Source organism: Artemia sp. Qi Xiang Cuo, chromosome 13 (genome assembly GCF_049724085.1).
Source record: "Artemia sp. Qi Xiang Cuo chromosome 13, ASM4972408v1, whole genome shotgun sequence".
In the NCBI taxonomy this organism is placed as follows: Eukaryota; Metazoa; Arthropoda; class Branchiopoda; order Anostraca; family Artemiidae; genus Artemia; species Artemia sp. Qi Xiang Cuo.
The window spans coordinates 29,185,166-29,207,371 of record NC_142806.1 but is presented as its reverse complement, the minus strand read 5'-3'; the positions used below and the strand labels follow the sequence as shown (position 1 = coordinate 29,207,371).

At 33.6% G+C, this 22,206-nt stretch overlaps 2 protein-coding genes across 2 annotated transcripts in view; both read right to left on the bottom strand.

The window, feature by feature from the left end:
• Positions 1–5,249: 5,249 nt before the first annotated feature.
• Positions 5,250–5,675, bottom strand: LOC148945159 (uncharacterized). Its single transcript, XM_089098963.1, has one exon. It carries the CDS (start codon positions 5,673–5,675, stop codon positions 5,250–5,252), a length of 426 nt encoding a protein of 141 aa, XP_088955089.1.
• A 4,139-nt stretch (positions 5,676–9,814) lies between these two features.
• The window catches only part of LOC148945158 (uncharacterized), a 56,095-nt gene continuing 43,703 nt past the window's right edge, over positions 9,815–22,206 (bottom strand). The window contains exon 6 of the mRNA XM_089098962.1: positions 9,815–10,527. Within this exon, the coding sequence (XP_088955088.1) occupies positions 10,180–10,527 (348 nt within the window). The 3' untranslated portion in view covers positions 9,815–10,179. The remainder of the gene's footprint in view (positions 10,528–22,206) is intronic.

Below are 22,206 nucleotides of genomic sequence, written 5' to 3'. Positions count from 1 at the left end.
GCTTTTGAGTTACATCCATAACATAGAAATTTTTAACTAGATACCGATTTCTAGTCCATGGCAGCAGAGAAAGAAGAAATTTGCAAAATTTGAAATGTGCAACTTTGATCTTATTTAAATCCTTTAGCTTAAGAACAGAATGAACACCCGAAAAATAAAGCACAGAATGAACAGAAAAAGTCGAAAATAAGCGCCCAAGAGCTCTTCTGTTATATTTTCCAGGGTTTGCTACAATTTTTGAATAACTTGACCGAATTTTTCTTACTGAATCAGCAACAATCTGTTTACGAAAGAGAGCTAGAGAATTAGAAACAGTAATACCAAGCCACTGAAAGGAAGAGACAGAAAGTACAGAAAATTCCATTACATACCAGAGGAGTAGACGAAGACAGATTATAAGATAAGGATTCGCACTTGTCAAGGTTCAGGCATAGACAAATTTTTAGAAAAGAGTTAGAAACTAAAGAAACCATCACAGAGATAGCATATTTAGTATGACTATTCAAAAGGATTTTCTGGACAAAGCTAATGGATAGAATATCAACCAAACCAGAAAAATAGGTGCCCGGGATCTCTTTGAAAACAGAAGAAATACAAACTTTGAAAAAAGTTGGTGATAAAACACCTCCCTGCCTGACACCATGAAACACTTTAATAGTTGTTTCCGGAGAAGATTTCAGGCGGAGGTAAGAATTAGAATGCCAAAACCGTAGAAGGTAAATAACCGAAAAATTAACACCAGAAAAAGCCAAAGAAAAGAATAGCTGGTTATGAACAACAGAATCAAAGCCTTTGTAAGATCAAGTGTACAGAGATATACGCCTTTACCCTTAGAAGAATTAGAAAGTATAATAGAAGAAAGGACACGATGAGCATGTTGGCACCCCACACTAGGTCTGAAACCAAGTTGATTTTCGCCAAAGAAAGAAGTATTTTGAGTTAGATTAGGTAAAAGAATATACTCGAAGACCTTGCTAATATTGCAAGAAACAGAAATTGGACGGAAAGAAGATCAATCTGTTGGCGGTTTACTTCTTTTTAAAATTGAAGTCACGCTGCCACACAAAAAGCTTTCCGGGACGACAGAAGATGCCAAGCACATTTGAAACAAAAGCGCAAAATCTACACAGGTTCAGCACATTGGGGAGTTAGATGCTTTTTAGAAAGACCATCATCATCAATAGATTTCGACTTAAGATGATTCAAAGCATTCAAAACTTCACAACGCGATAAAGGCAGAACAAAGTGCAGACTTAGAAATCTAGGGACCATTTTACAAACGCTTCACCAAACTTTCTACGAACATAATAATTCAAAACGAAGAACGTCTTCGAATAATATGCATGCTAAGAGCTTGGAGGAATGGCATTATTACTTACATCAGAATCGTCTGTTTTACTTGAATTAATTACATTCCTCTAATCTTTAAGTGAAGATGGAAAATCAAGCCCTCGGTATCGGACACTTTTTAGATACTTCTTGAACTCTAATTTATTTTTTGATTCAATAAGAAAAACATTAAAAGGCCTCAGTTAAACACATTCAGTTCAAAATTATAGCCAAAATTTAGCTCTATGTTTGCAAGACTTCAGGCTAGGGTCGAGTGAACAAATAAGCTTTTGACTATTCTTTCGGATTCGCATTACTGGGACAAATTTGTTCAACTTCTTTCATAGCGGAGAGGATAGAATGATAATATCGGTCTATTTCATATTTAGCATAAATAAAATTTTGGCTAGACTGTAAAACCTGATACGGAACATAAATCGTACTTAGAAGTGAAACCAATGTTGTAGGATAAATAGAAAAATTCGTATTATTCCAATCAGGTTTATAAACCATTTAGAACGTACACCACGACTCTTAGATATACTCCCAGAACAAACAACAGACTTTGATAAACGAAAAGACAGTGGAAGGTGATCAAGATCTTGCTCGTCAAAATGAACCATAACTGGCGAGCAGACAAGAGCTGCAGAACAAATAACGTGATCAGTGTCTGATTTACTACCTGAATGGTGAATATACGTATAATCATGGGACTTCCGAACAATTTTATAAGCCGGGAGAGAATCAAGAAGCTGACCATTCCTTACATTATCAGAAACCAGATCGGTATTAAAATCACCAGCGATAACAAAATGCAACCCATTATCCAATATCTTTTGAATTAAAGTTTTAAGACTATTACAAGCACAAGAGAAATTCTGAAGTGAAAGAATGGAACGATCATTATATGGCAGATACACATAAATTAATACAATATTACCAAGGTGCACAGCAAGAAAAGTGTCATCTGATTGGAAAAGCACAGGACTCGCAACTGAAATATTTTTCTTAAAAACACAAGCTAAGCCGCCAGAAGGGCGGCCACGAGTAATTTTAGCTGGACGCACAAAAACAACGTGATCACTCCTTCGTCTCAGAAAATTTTCGCTAAAGGCGGTCAGTAAATGTTCTTGGAGACAAACAACGTCGTAGTTAACACACAGATCATCAATAAAAAAGTCCTTGCCTCTCGTTCCATCAATATTAAATGAGACTATACTTATGTCCGGATTCATTTCTGAGAATAGACCTTATCAGTGATCTTTTTAATCACAGGGCATCGTAGGCTGTAAGAAGGATGAGATCCTCCCCAATTGGCACATTTCGGAGATTCCGTACAACGATCACTGTTCGTAGATAAATACGGTCCAGCACGACGAGCGCACTTAGGAGTGCTGCTAGTACATGCACTTTCCAAGTGCCCAGGGGAACGACACTTGAAGCAACACTTTGGCGATTGCTTGAACTCATAAACACGGAAGTTTTCATACCCAATCTTCACACCGTTTCGCAGAAATGATCCTTTAGTAATTACGTCCGCAAATTCAAACTTAACCGATTTGCTTGTTCCAAATCGACTAGACCCGATTATACCAAACTGGTTCCGTAGCATTTCAAGGTCAAAATCAGACGGGACTTCTCGAATAACACCAGTGTGTGTTTTAGATAAGACTTTCACACTAGAACCAGGTAGAGCTTCCTTTGCTGATTTATAAAAATCTTCAGCTGCAGATTTCTCAATATTCACCGTCCTCTGCTTTTTAGTCGCTCGCACTCTGGACACCAGCTGCTGACAAGAAATTGAGTCTATTACTGATTTTTGCTTTAGCGGGTCACCATGCTCAGGCGGGGGATCGGAAATCAAAATTGTAGTATGCGTATCACAGGCAGCAGTTTTTCTAATCACAGGTATTTGAGGAAAGTTCAGATTGTACGAATCAATCTTGGCAGAAACTAGCGAAATCGGTTGTTCAAAGCTCGTAAGCTTGGCTGTGACGTGTGTAAACGCTGTTGCAGAGATAACAGGGACTTCTGTTGGCCTTTTGATGACAAAACAAGGGAGCATTTTTCCTTCGGCGTCACATTTCTTCATAAAGTCCATAATATCTTGCAGGTGACTGAGAATTGCATTAGTGCCCCTTCTGACAGGGGGATCATTTTCATTCACACAACTCCATAGCTTTGCTTTCTCTGACTTAACAGTTTCCAAATCTTTAAAAAAGTCCACTCCTTTCCGTAGAATAACGGCTTCATCAACACCACTTAAATTTTCCTGAACAAAGTTCAACAGCGATAAATACAAAAGCTCGGAAACGCTCATCTCATTATAAATTCACTTCAAAGCAATAATTTAAACCAACACACGCGAAGTACACGTGATGGTCAGAGGACGAGCGCTGAATAATAGTAAATTAAGTTCATCAAAGATAAACTTACGGTATTTGTTTAGTCTTCTGTCAACTGATAAGGAGACATGTTAAGAAAACAATTCTTACTTTAAAATATGTATAATGATACTAGTTCTTATATTATCCAAGGGGAGAATCTTTATCATCAAGTCTTTCCTCTAAATATCCTTCTTTTTCCAGCTTAAGAGAAAAAGTTTCCGAAAATCACCACCTTGAGAATTTAATGCTTAAGCCTTTTTAAATTGCCGCCTAATAAATTCTTTTATAGATAGCATTCATGCCGGTCTTTTTAATTTTTTTTTTTTAAACAGCAGTGGCGAAGAGCAAATATCAAAAATATGAATGCTAAAGACCGGCATGAACACTATCTATAAAAGAACTTATTATGCGGCAATTTATAGCAGCAATTTAAAAAGACTTAAGCATTGAATTCTCAACGTGGTGATTTTTGGAAACTTTTTCTCTTAAGATGGAAAAAGAAGGATTTTTAATGGACAGACTTGATGATAAAGGTTCTTCCCTTGGATAATACAAGAACTAGGATCATTATACATATTTTAAAGTAAGAATTGTTTTCTTAACATGTCTCCTTATCAGGTGACATAAGGCTAAACAAATACCCAATTATTCTGCTTCACAAGAGTTGCCTTAGGCTTCATCTATCTAAGGTTGAGTCTTTCTGTAACTTAGATGCTTTGTTCTAACTTTAAGATCCTGCATCCAAGATTAGATTGCTGTGTCCAAGATGGGATTGGATTTCCAAGATTAGGCTAAAACTTCAAATGTGTGTCAAAGATTAGGCTCCACTATTGACTATCAGTAGACTATATCTAAAATTGTGAGTGTTGTATAGCCTATAGTTACAATATTCAAGTTAGTCACATTCTTATGAGGAGGTTTTAGACAAATTCAGTTGCAAAGCAATACATTTTCTAGGTGGTAAAATAAAAAAGTTCTACCAAATCATATTATTGAGTTAGGAATAAAGTGAATACACCATTTGATGCCTTTTTTATGCTTATTAAGAATATAATAATCATTTCTATCAGAAATGAATTTCAGCCCCCCCCTATATATACCTAACCTAACCCTGAATTGGCATATATAGGGGGGGGGGGGATGAAATTCATTTACAATAGAAATTATTATTATATTTGTAATCAGTATAAAAAGGCATTGAATGGTGTATTCACTTTTGTCCTTACTCAATAATATGATTTGGTAGAACTTTACCGATATTTTATAGTGACTTAACTGTTGAAGTGGTGAATAGCTTTCCAGTTACTGGCTATTTTATTGCACAATTAATATTATTTATATGTATTTATTCTATATTAAACAAAAAGAGAGTACTGTAAGCCTGTAGTTTGCTTTTTCATGATACAACTACTGCCTATTTATCACAACTCAATTGGTTATCAAAAACAATACCAGGGTTCTATTAAAATCAACCAAATTCATCACTACATTGCCAATGGAATACTGGTATGCTACATCATTCACTACATAGTATTATTCCTGATTAATAAACATTGAATCTAAATTATACCAATTAACCAACACATTTAATTCATCCTGTAGAAGAATCACATCAACTAGGGAAGATATGACCCTATAAAGCTTTACATTATCTGCAAATCCTTTGACTCTGCTATGTTGAATTAACTGTGGCAAATCATTTATAAATATGCAAAACAAAAATGGTCCACTGCAACTACCCTGGCGGATTCTACTCAAAACACTACACTGGTTAGATAATTCCTCACTAATCCTAACTTTCTGTGATCTATCTGTAAGGAAATCTGTAATCAAAGCCATAGTTCTCAATCCAATCCCATAATTTTGGCATTTTTTCAGCAGCACAGGTATTGAAAACTTGCCAAATGCCTTACAAAAATCATCATAAACATAGTCAAACTTATGAGCCAAGTCAGCCATCATTTCAAAATCATTGATTACTTCAATTAACAAGGTCTATTTTTCCTAAAACCATGCTTTCCTATATACCAAAGTTCATGCTGGTAAAATTCTACTTTAGCTACTTTTGACTATCCTGGAAAGGGGTTTTGTTAGGAAAATGAAACTTTCAGGGATGGTTCTACAAGCTAAAATGTGTCCTGGGATAGTATTTTCGAGGACCTACTTTCACTCCTTCTCCCTCTAGAGGGTCCTGACCTTTGATGACTTTTAAAAACCTGTGTGTTATAAATGTGAAACCTTGCAAAATAGATCATCTGCTTAAATGAAGTACAAGTTACAACACAAATTTTTTCATCTTTATAACTTTGCTCAAACCTAATTTATGAGCTTTTAAAGATATGTAAATACATTTCCTAAATTTTGAAAAAAAACATTGATATGGCTTAATCTTCTGCTCAAATAACAGGAATTGCCTTTTCAGAACTAAAGCCAGAGAAAAAGAAACTGATAACTAAAAATTAAGGTAAAATGTTGTTTTGTCAAAGTTTCAATTTGCCTACTTGTCATGTAGGGAAATTTCAGAACCCTCTAGAGGGAGAAGGATAGGAGGTAGGTACTTCAAAATACATTCCAGGGACATACTTTAACCTGTAGACCCATCCCTGAGAGTTTCATTTTCCTAACATACCCCTTTCCAAGATAGCCAAAAGTAGCTAAAGTAGAATTTTACCAAATTTTCCAACTAGTTGACTAATAACTTCTCCTCAGCAAAACTTAATTTTTCCAACTAGTTGACTATAAATGTTGCCCTAGCAAAACTTTCCTTTTCCAACTAGTTGACTAATAACTTCTCCCCAGCAAAACTTAATTTTTCCAACTAGTTGACTAACAACTTCTCCCTGGCAAAACTTAAGGCCTGTTTTTTTAATAAAATCATCATTCCACAGTTTGTATGTTTTTTAATGGAATGATTGTAACTTTTGTTAACTAAAAGAGTAATGTGGAATATTATCATATTTTATTTAAAATTTACCGCAATTTTTAAAAAATCATAACATGTTTATGTTGGTAAGTACATTTTTATGCTGAAAGTTCAATATCCTCCAAAAATGTGTAATTATTGTCAGTTAACAAGTTTTCTTGTCATATTTACAAGTTGAATTTCATTAAGGGTCTCCTAGAAGGGTCATGATTCTTCCTGGTTGATAAAAAATTAGGTTATAGGCCCTATGAAAACTTAGTGTGGAGTTATAACCTAGTAGTGTTGTTGGAACAAAGGCAGTCATGCACCCTGTTTGAATGAATCACCCTTAGGTTTATGTGAAATTCTCAGTAAGATTCTGGAAAACTTTTATAAAACTAATAAAAACTTAGCCTAGACTAGGCTATAGAGGAGGGGTTACATTTGGTAAAAAAAAAACCCAGTGCTTGGCAAATGCATAGTCTTTGACAAGTAGGCTATCCTGATCAAAATACAGTCATCCTAAACATTTAAAACAGGCCTCCAATCTTGGGCACAGTGTATAGGTTTAGGCATTTGGTATTCGTGGTAAATTTGCAGGTGGCATAATAATTTAGCTAGGATGAAAGTAAATACATCATTTCATGCCTTTTATTATGCTATTTCATAATCGAATAATCGATTTTGCTGTAAATTGCATATTGAGCCCTTGAAGGGACCCTGAAGGTATTTTTTAGGAATTATGAAAGAGCATAAAAAGTATCAAATGATGTATCTAATGTCATTCTTGTTAATTATATGGTTCACTGCAAAGTTACCATGAAATTTACCCACCCCCACCCCCCTAATGTGCAAATATATATCCTAAATTGTTGACAGCAAAGTTCCAAATTGCAAAATTCAGTGCTACTTTTGTTGACAGCATTTGATAACTTGAATTTTAGGAAAACAGTTTATATTTGTGTTGCCCAATAAATGAGGTTTGATTGTTATAAATAAGTCTTTTTGGAATATATTACTCTTGAACAACTTATTTATAAACTAGAGATATGTTTTTAACAACTTTTCTATAACTTAACTACTGTTGATACCTTGTTTTTGTGGTTACAAAAATGAAATTCCTTTGGGGCCCTTTTAAGGGCTCAAGAAGCCACTTGTCACATAAGCAATTATTGAATTATGAAAGAGCATAAAAAAGGCATAAAATGATGCTTTCACTTTCATCCTAGCTAAATTATTGTGCCACCTGTAAATTTACCATATTGCCTACTGACTGAGATTAGGCTGGCTGAGGTTTCCTGGCAACATTGTTGATTTTTTTTTTTGTTACGACAAAATGCATATCATAGAAGAATAATCTAATTCTTTTGGTGTTTGTTATTAGCTTTTTGATCCTTGGCCTATATTTAGGATCCTTAAGGATAGAGTGAATTTGTAATCAAATTATTTCTTCTAGGCAATTTAGAAAAAAGCATAAAAAACTGAACTCGTAAATGCTTTTACCTTGTCCCTTGGTTAGTTATGGAATCTAGTTGGCTATCCAATATATTCAGGCTATAAAAGTTTGTTTCTCAACATTTAAACTTTGACAAAAGTTATCCCTTGCCTTACAACCTAGACTATTTAAATACAATTACTCTGCACATTAATTTTGTCAAAAATAAAATAGTCTGCTTAATATTGAGATACTTTGTTCCAACTTTAACATCCAGTATTCCAATAGCCCTACCAATTAATTCCTTAGTTTATGCTGTTTTCAAATGTCTTCATCAGTTATTTACAATGAATTACACCTGCATCTTTTCTTTTATCAAGTGTAGCCCAAGTAATGTTTTAAAAATGTTTAAGTGCTGCATTCCTGCTCTCCTGAAAGCAACATAGTAAAACTTTGAAAACTTTAGGATATTCTTGAATACTTTCTAATATTGGTATACCAATAAATCTTACCCATTGCCTACCCCTCCTTGTCAAAATCTGTGCCCTGGATTTTGAGTTATTCATGACTTCAATAATTTCTGTCTTGTGTGTTGTAATGTTTAGTGTAACAAGGTTAGTAACGCTTACTGCATTTAATATTAATATATAAATTTAACAGAAAATTCATCATATGGAAATTTCATTGCATAAATACATTTCAGGTTATATATTTAATTATTATGGGGGGGGTGAGTTGGATGTGAGACCTTAAGAAATGATAAAAGCAAGTATTTTAGAATTTTGAAATATAAGTAAAGTTTTATCAATACATTCATCAATCAAAAATTTAACGACCCCCTGCAAGTCTATATAGACTAAAATTGTTGAATATTGCTGGATAAATGCTACTTAGGAAATTTATATGGCCTTTGAGGGTAAACTTAAAAGTCAGACTCAAGTCGGATTTTACTTGAAATTCAGACTCTAGTCAACACTTACTCTCATTTTTAATACATATGTTATAGAACAATGTTTTATCCTTTTTTTATCAGTCTAGAATCATCTTGAAAAGAAGATGTCAAACTTTTGCTGCCAATAAAACAATGCAACATAATTTAAAAATCCAAATATATTTTCATTAAATCAGATACATATATAAGGTAATAATTATTAAAAACAAATGATGTGCCCTAAAAAAACATAAATGGTATGTGCTCAGATTTATACCAAAAAAATTGTCTATGAAATTACAATACTTAAAATAAACTTGTTGCACTTACAGGGAAAGCAAAAAAAAAAAACTGACTGATGTAGAAATGGTCCAGAGCAAAAGTAAAACATAATCTTGTTGCATGACTGGGCTCATTATTTAGGAGGTGGTAGTGCCAATTTTTCCACACTAATTTCTGATAAATTTATATAAATGCAACTAAAAAATACACCAAACTAAATTCTAACAACACCAAGAAGATCAAAAATTATTCTGAATCTGAAGAAGATCTGGGATGGTTTCTTTTCTTGTTAATTTAGATTCTTTTTGCTGACAAAAGGCTCGAAATACTCTTAAAAATTGATTGCCTTGCTCAAGCATTTGTTTTAGGTCATTTTTCATTCTGTTAAGATTTTCTAAACAAGCTTCCTGTAATTTGGAAAATTTTGTATCCATCTCATTGACATTCTTCGGCATTTCAGCCTACTCATTAATTTTCTCTTTTTTAGTTGTATCTGAAGATTTATGTGTCTTCTTTTGTCTCTCTATTGTGACTAAAACTGATGGAGTTGAGGCCAAGGTTTCAAAATTAAAAGAATTTGAAGATGAGGCTTCCAAATTAAATGAAATAGTAGAAGTTGAAGCTGAGCCTTCTAAATTTTTCCTACTTTCAGTACCAGATGATGCTGCAGTGTCAGTGGCCAAATTCAATGCATCATTTTTTGTACAAGTTTTAAACACAAGATTTTAAGTGAATTTATACTAGGAGTTTCCTTACTGTTAAGAAGTAACAGAGGGTTAATGCTGTGTTCTTCCCCCTGATTGCATCAATTTCATCAAAAATGGGGGTTTATCAACAGGAGATGACACTGTCAGCTAGTAAGTATCATTGTATTTTCTATGTATTTTTTTTTTTTAATTACCCCATTTGTCAGCTATTTTTTCATTGGATATTTTCCCAAGTAAACTCCATTGCTGGTCATTTCATGAGCTATGGATTTGTAGATTGAATCATTAGTTTTCTTTTTCCCTTTGAACGGTAACTGGATATCTTTCCTCTGAATTATTGAAAGTAATAAATGTGTTGCTGCATTATCATTGTTTATTGATGAATCTTTTGTCCAGAGTTCTTGTACCTCAGTAGGTTCTGCACTTCCCAGTGGTACCTCAAAGGCTTCATCTGGCTTTCTAGTACTTAATTCTTGGGAGTTAGTAGTATTGATGATGAGCTGTGGGTCAATCCCTCTTTGGACAAAAGTATTTTTCAACATATACTTGATCTCCTTAAAAATGAAATGATATTTAGTATGCTATTTATGAGACAAACTATTTTAACAAAAGAAATGTTTGAATGGTTCAAAAATTTACATAAAACGACTAAAGGTTTGCTACATTTTGCAAAAAAATATATAAATTATTAATCAACCACTCTTCTCAAATATAGCCTAACATTTATTAATTTTGCTACTTCACTTTTACAAGGACTAATTAAGCATTTTTATTCTTAAATAAATTTAGATTGATTTGTTATAGGCCACCCTTTATGTTTCAATCATTGACTACTCAAAAATTCGTCACATCAATCCTCTGTTTTGTCTCTATTATTGATTAGCCAGTGGTGCCAGAAGGAATATGTTCAGACGGAGAGGAAGTAGGGAAAGGGTGGCTAGGAGTTGATTTTGCTCATTGGCTTTCATTTTACATATCAGTGCTGAGACCTCTCTAAATAATACCTCTCAACAAAATATATATATATATATATATATATATATATATATATATATATATATATATATATATATATATATATATATATATATATATATATATATATATATATATATATATATATATATATATATATATATATATATATATATATATATATATATATATATATATATATATATATATATATATATATATATATATATATATATTATATATATATATATATATATACATTAACACCTCTTCAAGAAATAGATTTCCCTGCTAAGCCATTTTATTATGAGCTACAAACTTTAATTAGGTTTGATACTGGTTAAGGCTTTTTAGTCAGTCTTGTTACAATTTCACTGCATTTTTAGTGTATTTTCAACATATCTGTTTGTTCATAAAATTGTGAATAAATTAGATAGCAGAAAGGCAGCCACAAGTTATTGTTTCGGCTATGACTGGTAAAGTGAAAGCCAAAAAATATAAATTCTGTTTTACAAGGTACTGTGAGAAACATTTACAGCACACATTCCAACTGGAGAAAATTTACAGTAGCCACAATAAGTATTAAACTACCTTTTTGAAGCGTAATTGAAATTTTTGGAAACACCAGCAGAGGAAGGGCCACAATGGACAAAAACTTTTATTGCTTGTTCTTTGTATTTTAAAATCCTAGCATGAGGGTTTTCAGGCCTTAAAGCCACAACCAACTTGACAGAAATAGACTTTTACCTGAGTCACCAACTTGAATGTTTTCATTTTATTTCCTTTTGGGGCAGCTTGAGTTTACCAGTTTGTAAAAGTTGACCAACTTTGACAAACAAATTTATAAGATGACAAAAAAGCTGAACTTCCAAAAAAATTATTATTTCTCAATGAAACTGGATGTCAATTATGTTATTTGGCAAACTGGCTTGGTTTGGTTATAGTTGAAATACAACAGGTTGATCATTTCAATATTTTGTGTTATTCAGGGTAGAGATTTGTCCTTTCATAAACACATAAAAAAAACTCCATCTATGACAGTTCCTCAAAACACTGGTGTGGAAAATGTTCGTAGGTTATGATGAAGTTATGCTATTGTATTTAATCTTGATAAAGGTTCTAAAATCTTTTTTTATTCCTTTATTCATCTAAATTTTCTTACTGTATTTTTATCTAGACTTCAACTTTTTCATGTGTTTTTAAAAATATAGGCGAATTTAAAATTATGAATTCTAATACAAAAAAAAAAACCTAAAAAGATGTAATTTTTGCCCCATGAAAAAGACTATCGAACAGTTTGTGGTAACAAACGGTAAGTAAGGACTGACCGGGCTCAGTAGTAACCCAAACTTTAAAAAACTAAATTTTGATACCAATAGTTATATCAAAATAATTGACTTATTATGCTAATTTCAAATATATAGGTTTCATTAAGTTTATTCTTACTCATTAACTGCTACGAATCTGAGAAAACTTGCCTGATTTTCGAAAAAAGCAAGAATCATCCCATAAAAGTCATAGAATGTTGATGAATATCATACCACCAGATTGTTACTTTTGGCAGCTCTTAACTAGGTTGCAGCAATTGCTGTGACAATGATACCAGGGAAAATTGAACGGAATTTGTGAAATTTGTTCACTCAAACCATAGCTAGTTAGACAACTTTCTAACATAGTAAAAAGACTCAATTCTTTACCTTTACCTATATGCTTTTCAACCTGTTCTTTAGATTTCACAAGGGGTTAATAAACAGGTAAGCACATTAGCGTTGTTAATTGGGTCTTGGTCATGATATTGCTGTCTTTTAAAAAATAATTGTTCATTTCCTGGAGTTGCTAATTACTAAATAAAGAAAAAATTCAAAATTAAAGGTTTTTGTAAGTGTGAGAATATTATTTTAATTTGACACGAGATCTACTAGCCAGAAAGAATTTCCCCTATCAGCCTGTAACCAATCCTTGTCTTCTCGCCAATAAAAGTATGGCGGTTTTCTGCTACTGCTACTAATAACTCATCACAGCACCAAGCCGCCTGAGGTCAAAAAAGCTACGCATACTCCTCCATCCTAATCTATTCAAAGCCTCCCTTTTTACACCCTTACAGGAAAGTCCCAGGTCCTTCGAATCTTTCATTTTGACGTCCTCCCATCCCAGACGAGGATGCCCTGCTTTCCATTTAGTCCTAGATGGTTGACCGAAAAGGAGAATCTTTAGCAATCTGTCATCCATCATCAGCACAATGTGCCGGAGCCATCTTAACCTTTCTTTCATTATAGCACTAGAAAGCGGTATTTAACCACATTTTTGCACAGCTTGCTGTTTGAAATACGGCCAGTCAGCCAGGTACCCCAAACAATCTGTAAGCAATTTCTCTGGTAAACATCTAGCAAATCTTTGTCCGCTTTTCAGAGCCATATTTGACCATTGTCATCATTGTAGCTTCTAATATTCTAATCTTGGTTTGCAGATTTATCTTCCTATTCTTCCAAACTTTTTTTTCAACTGTGAAAAAACACCTTGAGCATTGGCTATTCTACTTTTAACATCTTTACTCTCCCACTGTCTTGACTAATAATACTACCAAGGTAAGTGAAGCAGTCCACCTGATCAATCTTTTCATTACCTAACGACGTTAGGTAATGAAAAGATTGATCAGGCGGGGTTAGGCTAACGTCACCTTTTCATCTTCATTTATTCCCAACCTTAGGAACTTAGTCTTCTTAACATAATTTTTAAATCTATTCTAGCCTCTTGAACTCGCAAAACTTCTAAAAATTCATTCATTTTACTCACACTTTTATCAAGGATGTTTAAATCATTAGCACAATGTAAGTGCATGAGACTTTTTCCCGCCCATTTGATTCTATGATCTCCCATTGCCTTTCCTGTGCTCCTTAAGACAAAGTCCAACAAAATAATCCATGTAAAAAGGGAAAGAACACACTCCTGCTTAACTTCTGATTTAATACAAGACCAGCTGCTAACCTCATTTACTACCATAACTACAGCAGTGTCATTCATGTATATATCACTAACACATTAATTTGTTTATCTGGTATACCATACAATGATAACATCTTGGTTAAAACTCTTCTTCAACAAAATTAAACGCTTGCTCGTAATGTATAAAACTGAGAACCAAAGGTGTTTGAAAACTCAGGCACGGCTCAATTATTAACCTAAGAGTGAAAATTTGGTCAACACAACCTCTACCTTTTCTAGAACCGCACTGTTCTTCTCTTAAAACTTTGTCTACAGCATCTCTCAGTCTAAAAAGTATATTACTAAGTAATTTGCTACCTACAGAAAACAGACTATTGCCTCAATAATTACCAAACCGACTCTTATCACCTTTGTTATAAAGTGGCTTATACTAAGGTTTTCATAAAATCGTTAATTGCTTCAACTTTATATTAGATGATAAAATACAGCACCTGTCCAAACCACTATAAAAATAATAACCTTTTATTTGGGCTAGTCTAATAACCTCACCCTACACATTATTCTGGTTCTCAGTCCCCATCTTAGAATATTAGCAGCTCAGTTGCATGGGTACCATGGCTTTCGAGGCCACTCATTCTAGCTGACCCTTAGTAATTCACATGGTCTTTGCAACCTGTACTAATTTTGTTGATTGTGCAAGTGTAGCCTGAATGCAGAAGCTGATGTATTGTGTAACCAACTATTTCTTGTCTGATGAATTATTGTCATATCCATAGATTTAGTGTACATTGGTCAGCAGATAAAATCAGGATTTGAGTAATTTGCTGTCACCCCAAAAGAAGTATCATACCAACTATTACAAATATATTGTATGCAGTGTGTTTTATTTAGTGATCAAGAAAAAAGACTAAAAAAAATAAGGAAAAAGTATTTAAACTATGTAAATGTAAGATAATAATAAACAAGTATTTAATTCTGAATATGATGTCTGTTAAACAAAAATGGGACCTAACATCCCTAGCCCTTGCTATTTCAATCTCAAATACCTAGTCAAGTTTTATAAATTATTATCTATGAAATTCATAATTTACACCTAGCCTATATTTCTTATTGCTGACATAACTACTTGCACTTACCCAATGATGGTACTGTGGAAAGATGTTTTGCTTGAAAAAAAGAAACGAGTGATCAATCCCTACTTCTGCACAGTTGGACAACAGGCTTGTTACTTGTTACTGTAAAAAAAAAAAAAACAGTAACCATAATGTCAATTTGATGTCTTATGCAACTGAAATGACTTTGGAGTATATTTATCCTTATCCCTTCTTAATTACTTTTACTATACTAATTTATTTCTTACAGGTTGCAAATGGAACCCTTTCCATAAACCCTATGCATTGAGTCAAAAACGATGTTGGAAGGATTTTGCAAGAATAGCTGTTCAGATCAACATTGAAGATGATGCTGGCAGTTAGAACACACTATATTTTTTCCCCTTTTTTCTTTAATTTTTTTTTCACATGAGGTTATGTATTTTGAATAAATTTATATAACAAATAATACAAATTACGGTTTAGTAAGAACCAACCCTTAGACAAATTATCCACCAGTTGCATTTAATTAGCAAAATCCAAATTTTGAAGCTTAAAACTGCAGCCTTAAAAATGTATTTAAAAATATCTCAATAAAGCACGAGGGGTATATGAGAAGAGCTTCATAAAATAAGAAAATTACAGCACAGCCAATTCAAGAAAATTTGGGAGGGAGACAAAAACTTCCTTTTGGTTTTCTTTTTTGATTTAGATACTAAAAACATAATTTTTCAAAACCAATTCACATCTTTGCCCAAATTATATGAAGAACGTGAAAGAATTTTTTTTAGAAAAAATGGAAGGGTCACAGTCCAAAATGCCTTTGACCCAGTTAAATATTTTGTCTCCTTCTGTTAAAAATATTATCATCTCTTGAACTGATGTATATGCTCATTGTTCCTTGATGACTTTATAAATTTTATTTTGTAAACATAAGGGTAATTCATAAATCTTTTTATTTCGTAGTCTAAGGGGGGAAATATTATATTTTTTTGAACGAAAGCTTCACACTTGCTTTTAACATTTATTAGGGGTGGGCAAGTTTTTAGGAGGCACTGCCATTCCTTCTGCCTCCAGGAACTGACAAAAGAGTCGTGGATATTTGAGCCTTATATTTTTATAGCAAAGTGACTCGGTTTTATCATAAATTAGTAACCTGATGAGTAATCATGAGTAACCTGATGAATGGATCTGATTTGTTAGAATCTTATGTATAGTACACAAATTTACCAGGCAACACCAGATGATTAACAGTGTTTTGAATGACTATTTTACACTATAAATACCTATTCTAAAGATGCCAACAAATTATCCGAGCCTAGGGGGTAGTAAGAAAATATGGACTATATTTTCAAAGACAGAAATAGTTCAGATCAGCAGAGAAATAGTTTGTCTATCTTTTGAATTATTCTATTTTGAGTTAATAAAAACTTGTTTTTGAAAGTATAACTGGACGTATTAAAGAAAATGCAGCAAAACAGTATTCTACCTCTCTTGGGAAACTGAGTTATCTTCATAAAAAATAGGAATAAATTCTTCTCAGACATATTAATTTCTATAAAGATATCAACAAAGATACAATAAAATTATAATAATCTTTAAGGAGATAAAAAAGTAAAATAAAATCTGAACTTTAGTAAATTTTCATCTTAAACTAAGAACAACAGAGAAAATCTATTTTTGAATCATTTTTCAATTTTTTCTCCTTTGTCTTTTTAAATCATGTAATGGCCTTGCTACATGCTGTTACATATAAACTTACCATTATTTTAAATCATATACCATTATAGTAAACTTTAAGCCTTTCACACAATAAATATAAAACCCTGTTTATCTGTTTGAGCCTCAAGAATCTTTGGAAAAGTCTGGAAATTCAAACAGAGATATAAGACAAAAATCAGAAATACATATTTATATATGGAGAAGTTTTCCTAAGATTGGGCCAAATAGCTCATACTCTCTGAGGAAAAATGAGCAAAATAATATGATTTGCTTTATCTCAGACCCCTCAGGAAAAATTTTCATACCCATGTGCACATATAAAATGTCAGTCTATGACTAAAAAGATATTAATAATATGCTACCTTATGAAAAAAGGGAGGTCAAAGAAGCCAAACAATTTTCAGTCAATTACCTTGAAGCAAATCTAGATAAGGACTCAGAATAAACAAAATGAGGGCAATTTCAAGACTTCTCCACCTCTAAACAGTATGCTAGAAATATATATTCTCATTTAGTGTATGTTAGTCCCCTGCTTTATCTGTTATGCCCCCAGTTTTAATGGTGCATTATAAAATGGATAGATAAAAAAATGTTTAAACAAGGTTAGAAACTAACATAATATGAAACTAGGAAAAATCTTAATTTCCTAAATTATTGTGAGCTCTGGAGTTCACAAAGGTAATCCATATTAACAACCAGGGTAAATTTCATTAAAACTGCAGGAAGAATGTGCCTTATGCACACTGTCCTAGCACTCTTAAAAAAAAAGTCTCTCAAATACAACAGTCTCAGCACCCAATGATGAAGCTTTCAAGAAGTTATTAGATGTCAAATGGAATGGTGTTCCCTGGAAATATCAGAGGGATGCGTCTGATGTTTGATCATTCACATCCCCAATTATGGAGCAATTAACAGATCAAGAAGGATCTTAATATCCTCTGAAGTGCAAATTTAGGTAACTAATGTAAAGAAGAAAAAGATACTTTCAAATTCTCCTCTTTTGATTTATAAGTAATATTGTAAGACAAAAGTAACACAACTTCATGAGAACCCATCAGCATTCAATTAGATGGATGAGTGAATCAAACACTCAATTGTGGTACTCTTTTACCTTACAATGTCAACTGGGTAATTTAGAATAAGTTCTAACTCCCTCACATCAATCAACTAACCCCCTCCCACAATAAAACCAAAATATGGTACAAGCACCAAAAATGATAAATAACGCTGCAACTGGAACTATTCCTTTTAAAATGATCAGAGGTGGGTTGAAATGCTTAACCCTGATGTTTTCCAATTCTATTCCATAGAGGAGAACAAATTTGTTTACTCTAAAAGGGAGGTAGATTCAAAATATTTCTAGCTAAGATAAACAGTGGTTTAGTAGAAGAGCAAGTATTGAAACGCCTGTAAATTGCACAGAGTGAAATGATAAAAAGGATAAAGCTTCAAAGTGAAGTTACTATCAAAGTTAAATAGAGATGTGAAGCAAAACAAGTAGCTCTGAATCATTCCATTCTTAAAATCAAAAAGTTAATTCATAATCAGGGGTGTTGTTTGGGGGGGGGCAGTCACCCCCCAATAATGTGGAGAAACAACTATTATAAAACACTATCTATAAAACAACTTATTTCTCTCTTTGAGGATTTTTAGAGGAAAGACTTGATGATAAAGGTTCTCCCGTTGGATAATATAAGAACTAGGATCATTATACATATTTTAAAGTAAGAATTGTTTTCTTAACATGACTCCTTATCAGGTGTCACATGGCTAAACAAATACCAAGTTTATTTTTGATAAATGAGAGGTAAGTTTAAAATCTACCCCCCCCCCTCCCTCTAATGTGCAAATATATACCTTGAATTGGTATATATAGCCTAGGGGTGGGGGTAAAATTCATTTTGACAAAAATGATTATTATATTTTTTAAGAGCATAAAAAGGGCATCAAGTAGTACTTTTACTTTATTTGTAAGTCAATAATATGAAGTGCTGAAAATTTACCTCTGATTGTCTATCAGATATATAATGGGTAGGCCTATATACTATAGGCCTAAAAAAAGAAAACAATAAGACCATAACAACCAACGATACTTTAAAGCCCAGCTCCCACTAGCGCCCAAGAACCCATATCGCCCACAGCTCCCAACTTGAAAGATAAATAAAAGCACACCCAAGCATTAATTCTTCTTCTAATTCACAGCAGGCGGGCTATTCAGTTGGTACTATTTAGCCCTCTTCTTTTTGCTTCACTCTGTGGGCTGCAGAGCTACTGTCTTGGTTGCAGTCCCCGAAGCCGCGCCACACCGAAATGACGGCGGCGAATGTGTAATTCAGTATCGGCGGTGGCGAAATTTTTTTGGCGGCGCGCCGCCGATTTTAGACCGGCGGCGGGCCACGGCGCGCAGATTTTTATAAATAAAAATAATAATAAAAATTCCACTTCACCAAGCACGTTCAACCTCGATTTTAGTAAGGATTTTTAAATGGTTGGCTAAAAACATACAAGAATAATATGACAAAACAGGAATTTGTTGGGCCGTGCGGAAAGTGTTTATGTTCACCGTCGATCAGACCAAGTAGAATTCTCATTTTTAGCCACTAGACCCAGGGAAACCTAAGTTGTGTTTATGTTTTACATCGCATTGTTCCTATAAAATCCCGTGTTTAGTCATTTCCTTCTTGTATTAATTTGGGCTAATATGTGTATAACTTTCAAAGTTTGAAGTTCAAACATCTCCTGCTCATCAAATACATACGAAAAGGAAGTGAAAAAAAAACAAACAAATAACAACATCGAAAAAACACTGTCAGATACCATGGCTTAACAACACAACAATTTTAAATCAGGGGTTACATCACTTCAGTTACAATTGATGTAACAAAAGTGAGTTTGTTCACTCTGCCTGGAGCCATTGATCTTTTTGCAGTCACTAGCAGTCCTGTCGTGCTAAAAAGCCGTTTAGCTGGGGCATATGTGGCCGGTACAGCCAGAACTTGATGAGCGTAAACTGCCACTCGCAGGATCTGATACTAGTATTGGACCTTGGGGTCCCACAGAATGCCGCAAATGGGCTTCTTCTTTGTATCTGCTGGAATAAGTTGTTTTATAAGGGAGAACAAACTTGCACCTTCACCATAGGGCTCCTGCGCCCTACACTACAGGAGGAACTAAACTGCACCTTTACCCTCTTTCTTATCAACACAGAATAACCCTCCAAAATTCTTTTTTGAAAGAAGTGGTCAAGTTATAACGTTTCAAGTCAAAGTTTAAGGCTACTTCAACTTCAGTGTGCTCTGCTAACTGTGCAAAAAAAAAAATGTAATTCATTTCTATAGATATATTTCTAAACTAGCTCTAGATAATCTACCAAGCGGGAAACTACCGCAAATCAGCATCGATAAATAAATGAAACCCAAAACGAAAAGAAATAACAATAAATAACTGAGACAAACTCAAAACGACCAGAAATTAACATAAGTTGGGCTCAAAACCCCTATGCCTTCCCAAGGCCAGAACATAATTTTCACTTTACTGAAAAAATATAAATGTTTTTACTTTTATAAATTTAATAAATCAAATAATATTAAAATTTTGATTACTAAATATCAGTATATGTATATAATACTGATATATACTATACTGATCGAGTTCATTGTCAGAGTTCAACGAGTGAAGAGCTAAACAAGTTTTCAATTGAATCGGATATAGTCCTTGCTCTAATTTGTTGAACTTGTGTAAGGAACTAAGCACATATTACAAGCGTGAGTACTTTGGGGTGGAAGATTGGAACATTTAGTTGTTGAAGTTTGTTACCTGTAGTGCCCCCCCCCCTTTGTAACTGCAGATTGTATAATGGCAAAATACAAAGAGTTCGATCTTGTCCTAGCTTCATTTCAGGGATACCCTTTATGGCCATCAGAAGTTATTAAAACCACCAAATACCAGAAAAATCGAGCTAAACACCTAGTCTTTTGCTACGGCACCCACTCTGAGCATAATATATCTGAAGCTCATATCCGCAACTTGAATGACCACTTTAATGAAGCTTGTACAAGGACAGATAAAGATGTAAATAAGGCTTTTGAAGAGCAGCGCCTATTCCCTGATATTTTCAAGACTAAGAGTAAAACCTACTTGTCTCTACCCAAAAAAACTAAAGTAAAATCCAGCCTAGTGCCGTTAACTCCGACTTCCGCAGCAGCATCAACTTTAAAGGAAATAATAAATGAAACTCAAGAGGAACTAATCAACACTAAGTCCAACCTAATGAGTGACATTTCTCGTGTCGTATCAGACACAATGAAAGATCGCCGAGCTTCTGAAATTATCAGTGAAGATATTTTGAACGAAGTTTATAATTCTATTTCCCTTGAATATAATGCTAAATTTGAAAAAATTTAATCAACCCTTCAAAGACTTTATAATGCTGTGAACTTGCTTGAAAATAAAATTTCGAAAATAGAGGACAGGGTTGACCAACTTGAGCGGGATACCTTACTTGACACCCTAATTTTCTACGGTGTGAAACCAAACCCCAATGTGGAATTGATGGATAATCTTACTGAAGTGATAGCACAAATAATGGGCTTGCAAGATTTCAAGAAAATTGACCTCTTAAAGGCTAATCAATTTCGTATGCCTGCTACTCAAACTGAGAATGTGAAAATTGCCCCCATCCTGGTAAAATTTTCAAACTTGGATATTGCTCGAAAAGTGTTTGCAGCAAAAAGTAAGTTGGTTAAGTCAGGTGCATTTGTGTCTGAAAACCTAACTAAAAAGCGTCGCGATCTATTAAACACGGCTCGCAGCACCTTTGGTCCAAGAAGTGTTTGGTCTGATCATGGACAAGTTCTAGCCAAAGTTCCGGGTGAAACTCGTATACATAAAATAAACTATTTGCATGAATGCATTAGTATGTGACTTGTTAGTATTTTTCTTAATTTGTAAATGTCTTCCACAGTTCATTGATTTTCATTTATTTACTTTATTTATTTTTTCATTTTTGTTTCTCTTTCCGTGCTAATGGTTCATTCCGATAATACCTGCTGTCCAATTAGGTATTTGTTTGTTTGTAATCCTTTGACATGTTTTTCTTTTGCAATTGATTTAAGTAAAGATTTCTTTTTGGTTCATCTGGTGACTTTAATAGACTCCAAGTAAAACCTGTTTTTGTGAATTTTTTAAGCCATGAGAGACGGCTTTGCGAGCTTGAAAATAATCCTTTCGATGTAATTAGTATCGTAAATAATTATGTGGGTCAGGCTAATCAAAGTCCGATTAATATAAACCCTATTTGTTATAGTAAATATGTTTCGGATTTGGGGGGAGAGGAGGTTACCAAAGGAAATTATTCTCTGACAGCATTTAAGCTTAACATTCAGGGTCTCTCCTCGTCAATAGATAATTTAAGACAAATTGTTTCTGATGGACAGCTGTTGTGGGTTTATGTGAGACGTTTTTGGATTCTGGCAATGAAATGCTATTGGATATCCATGGTTA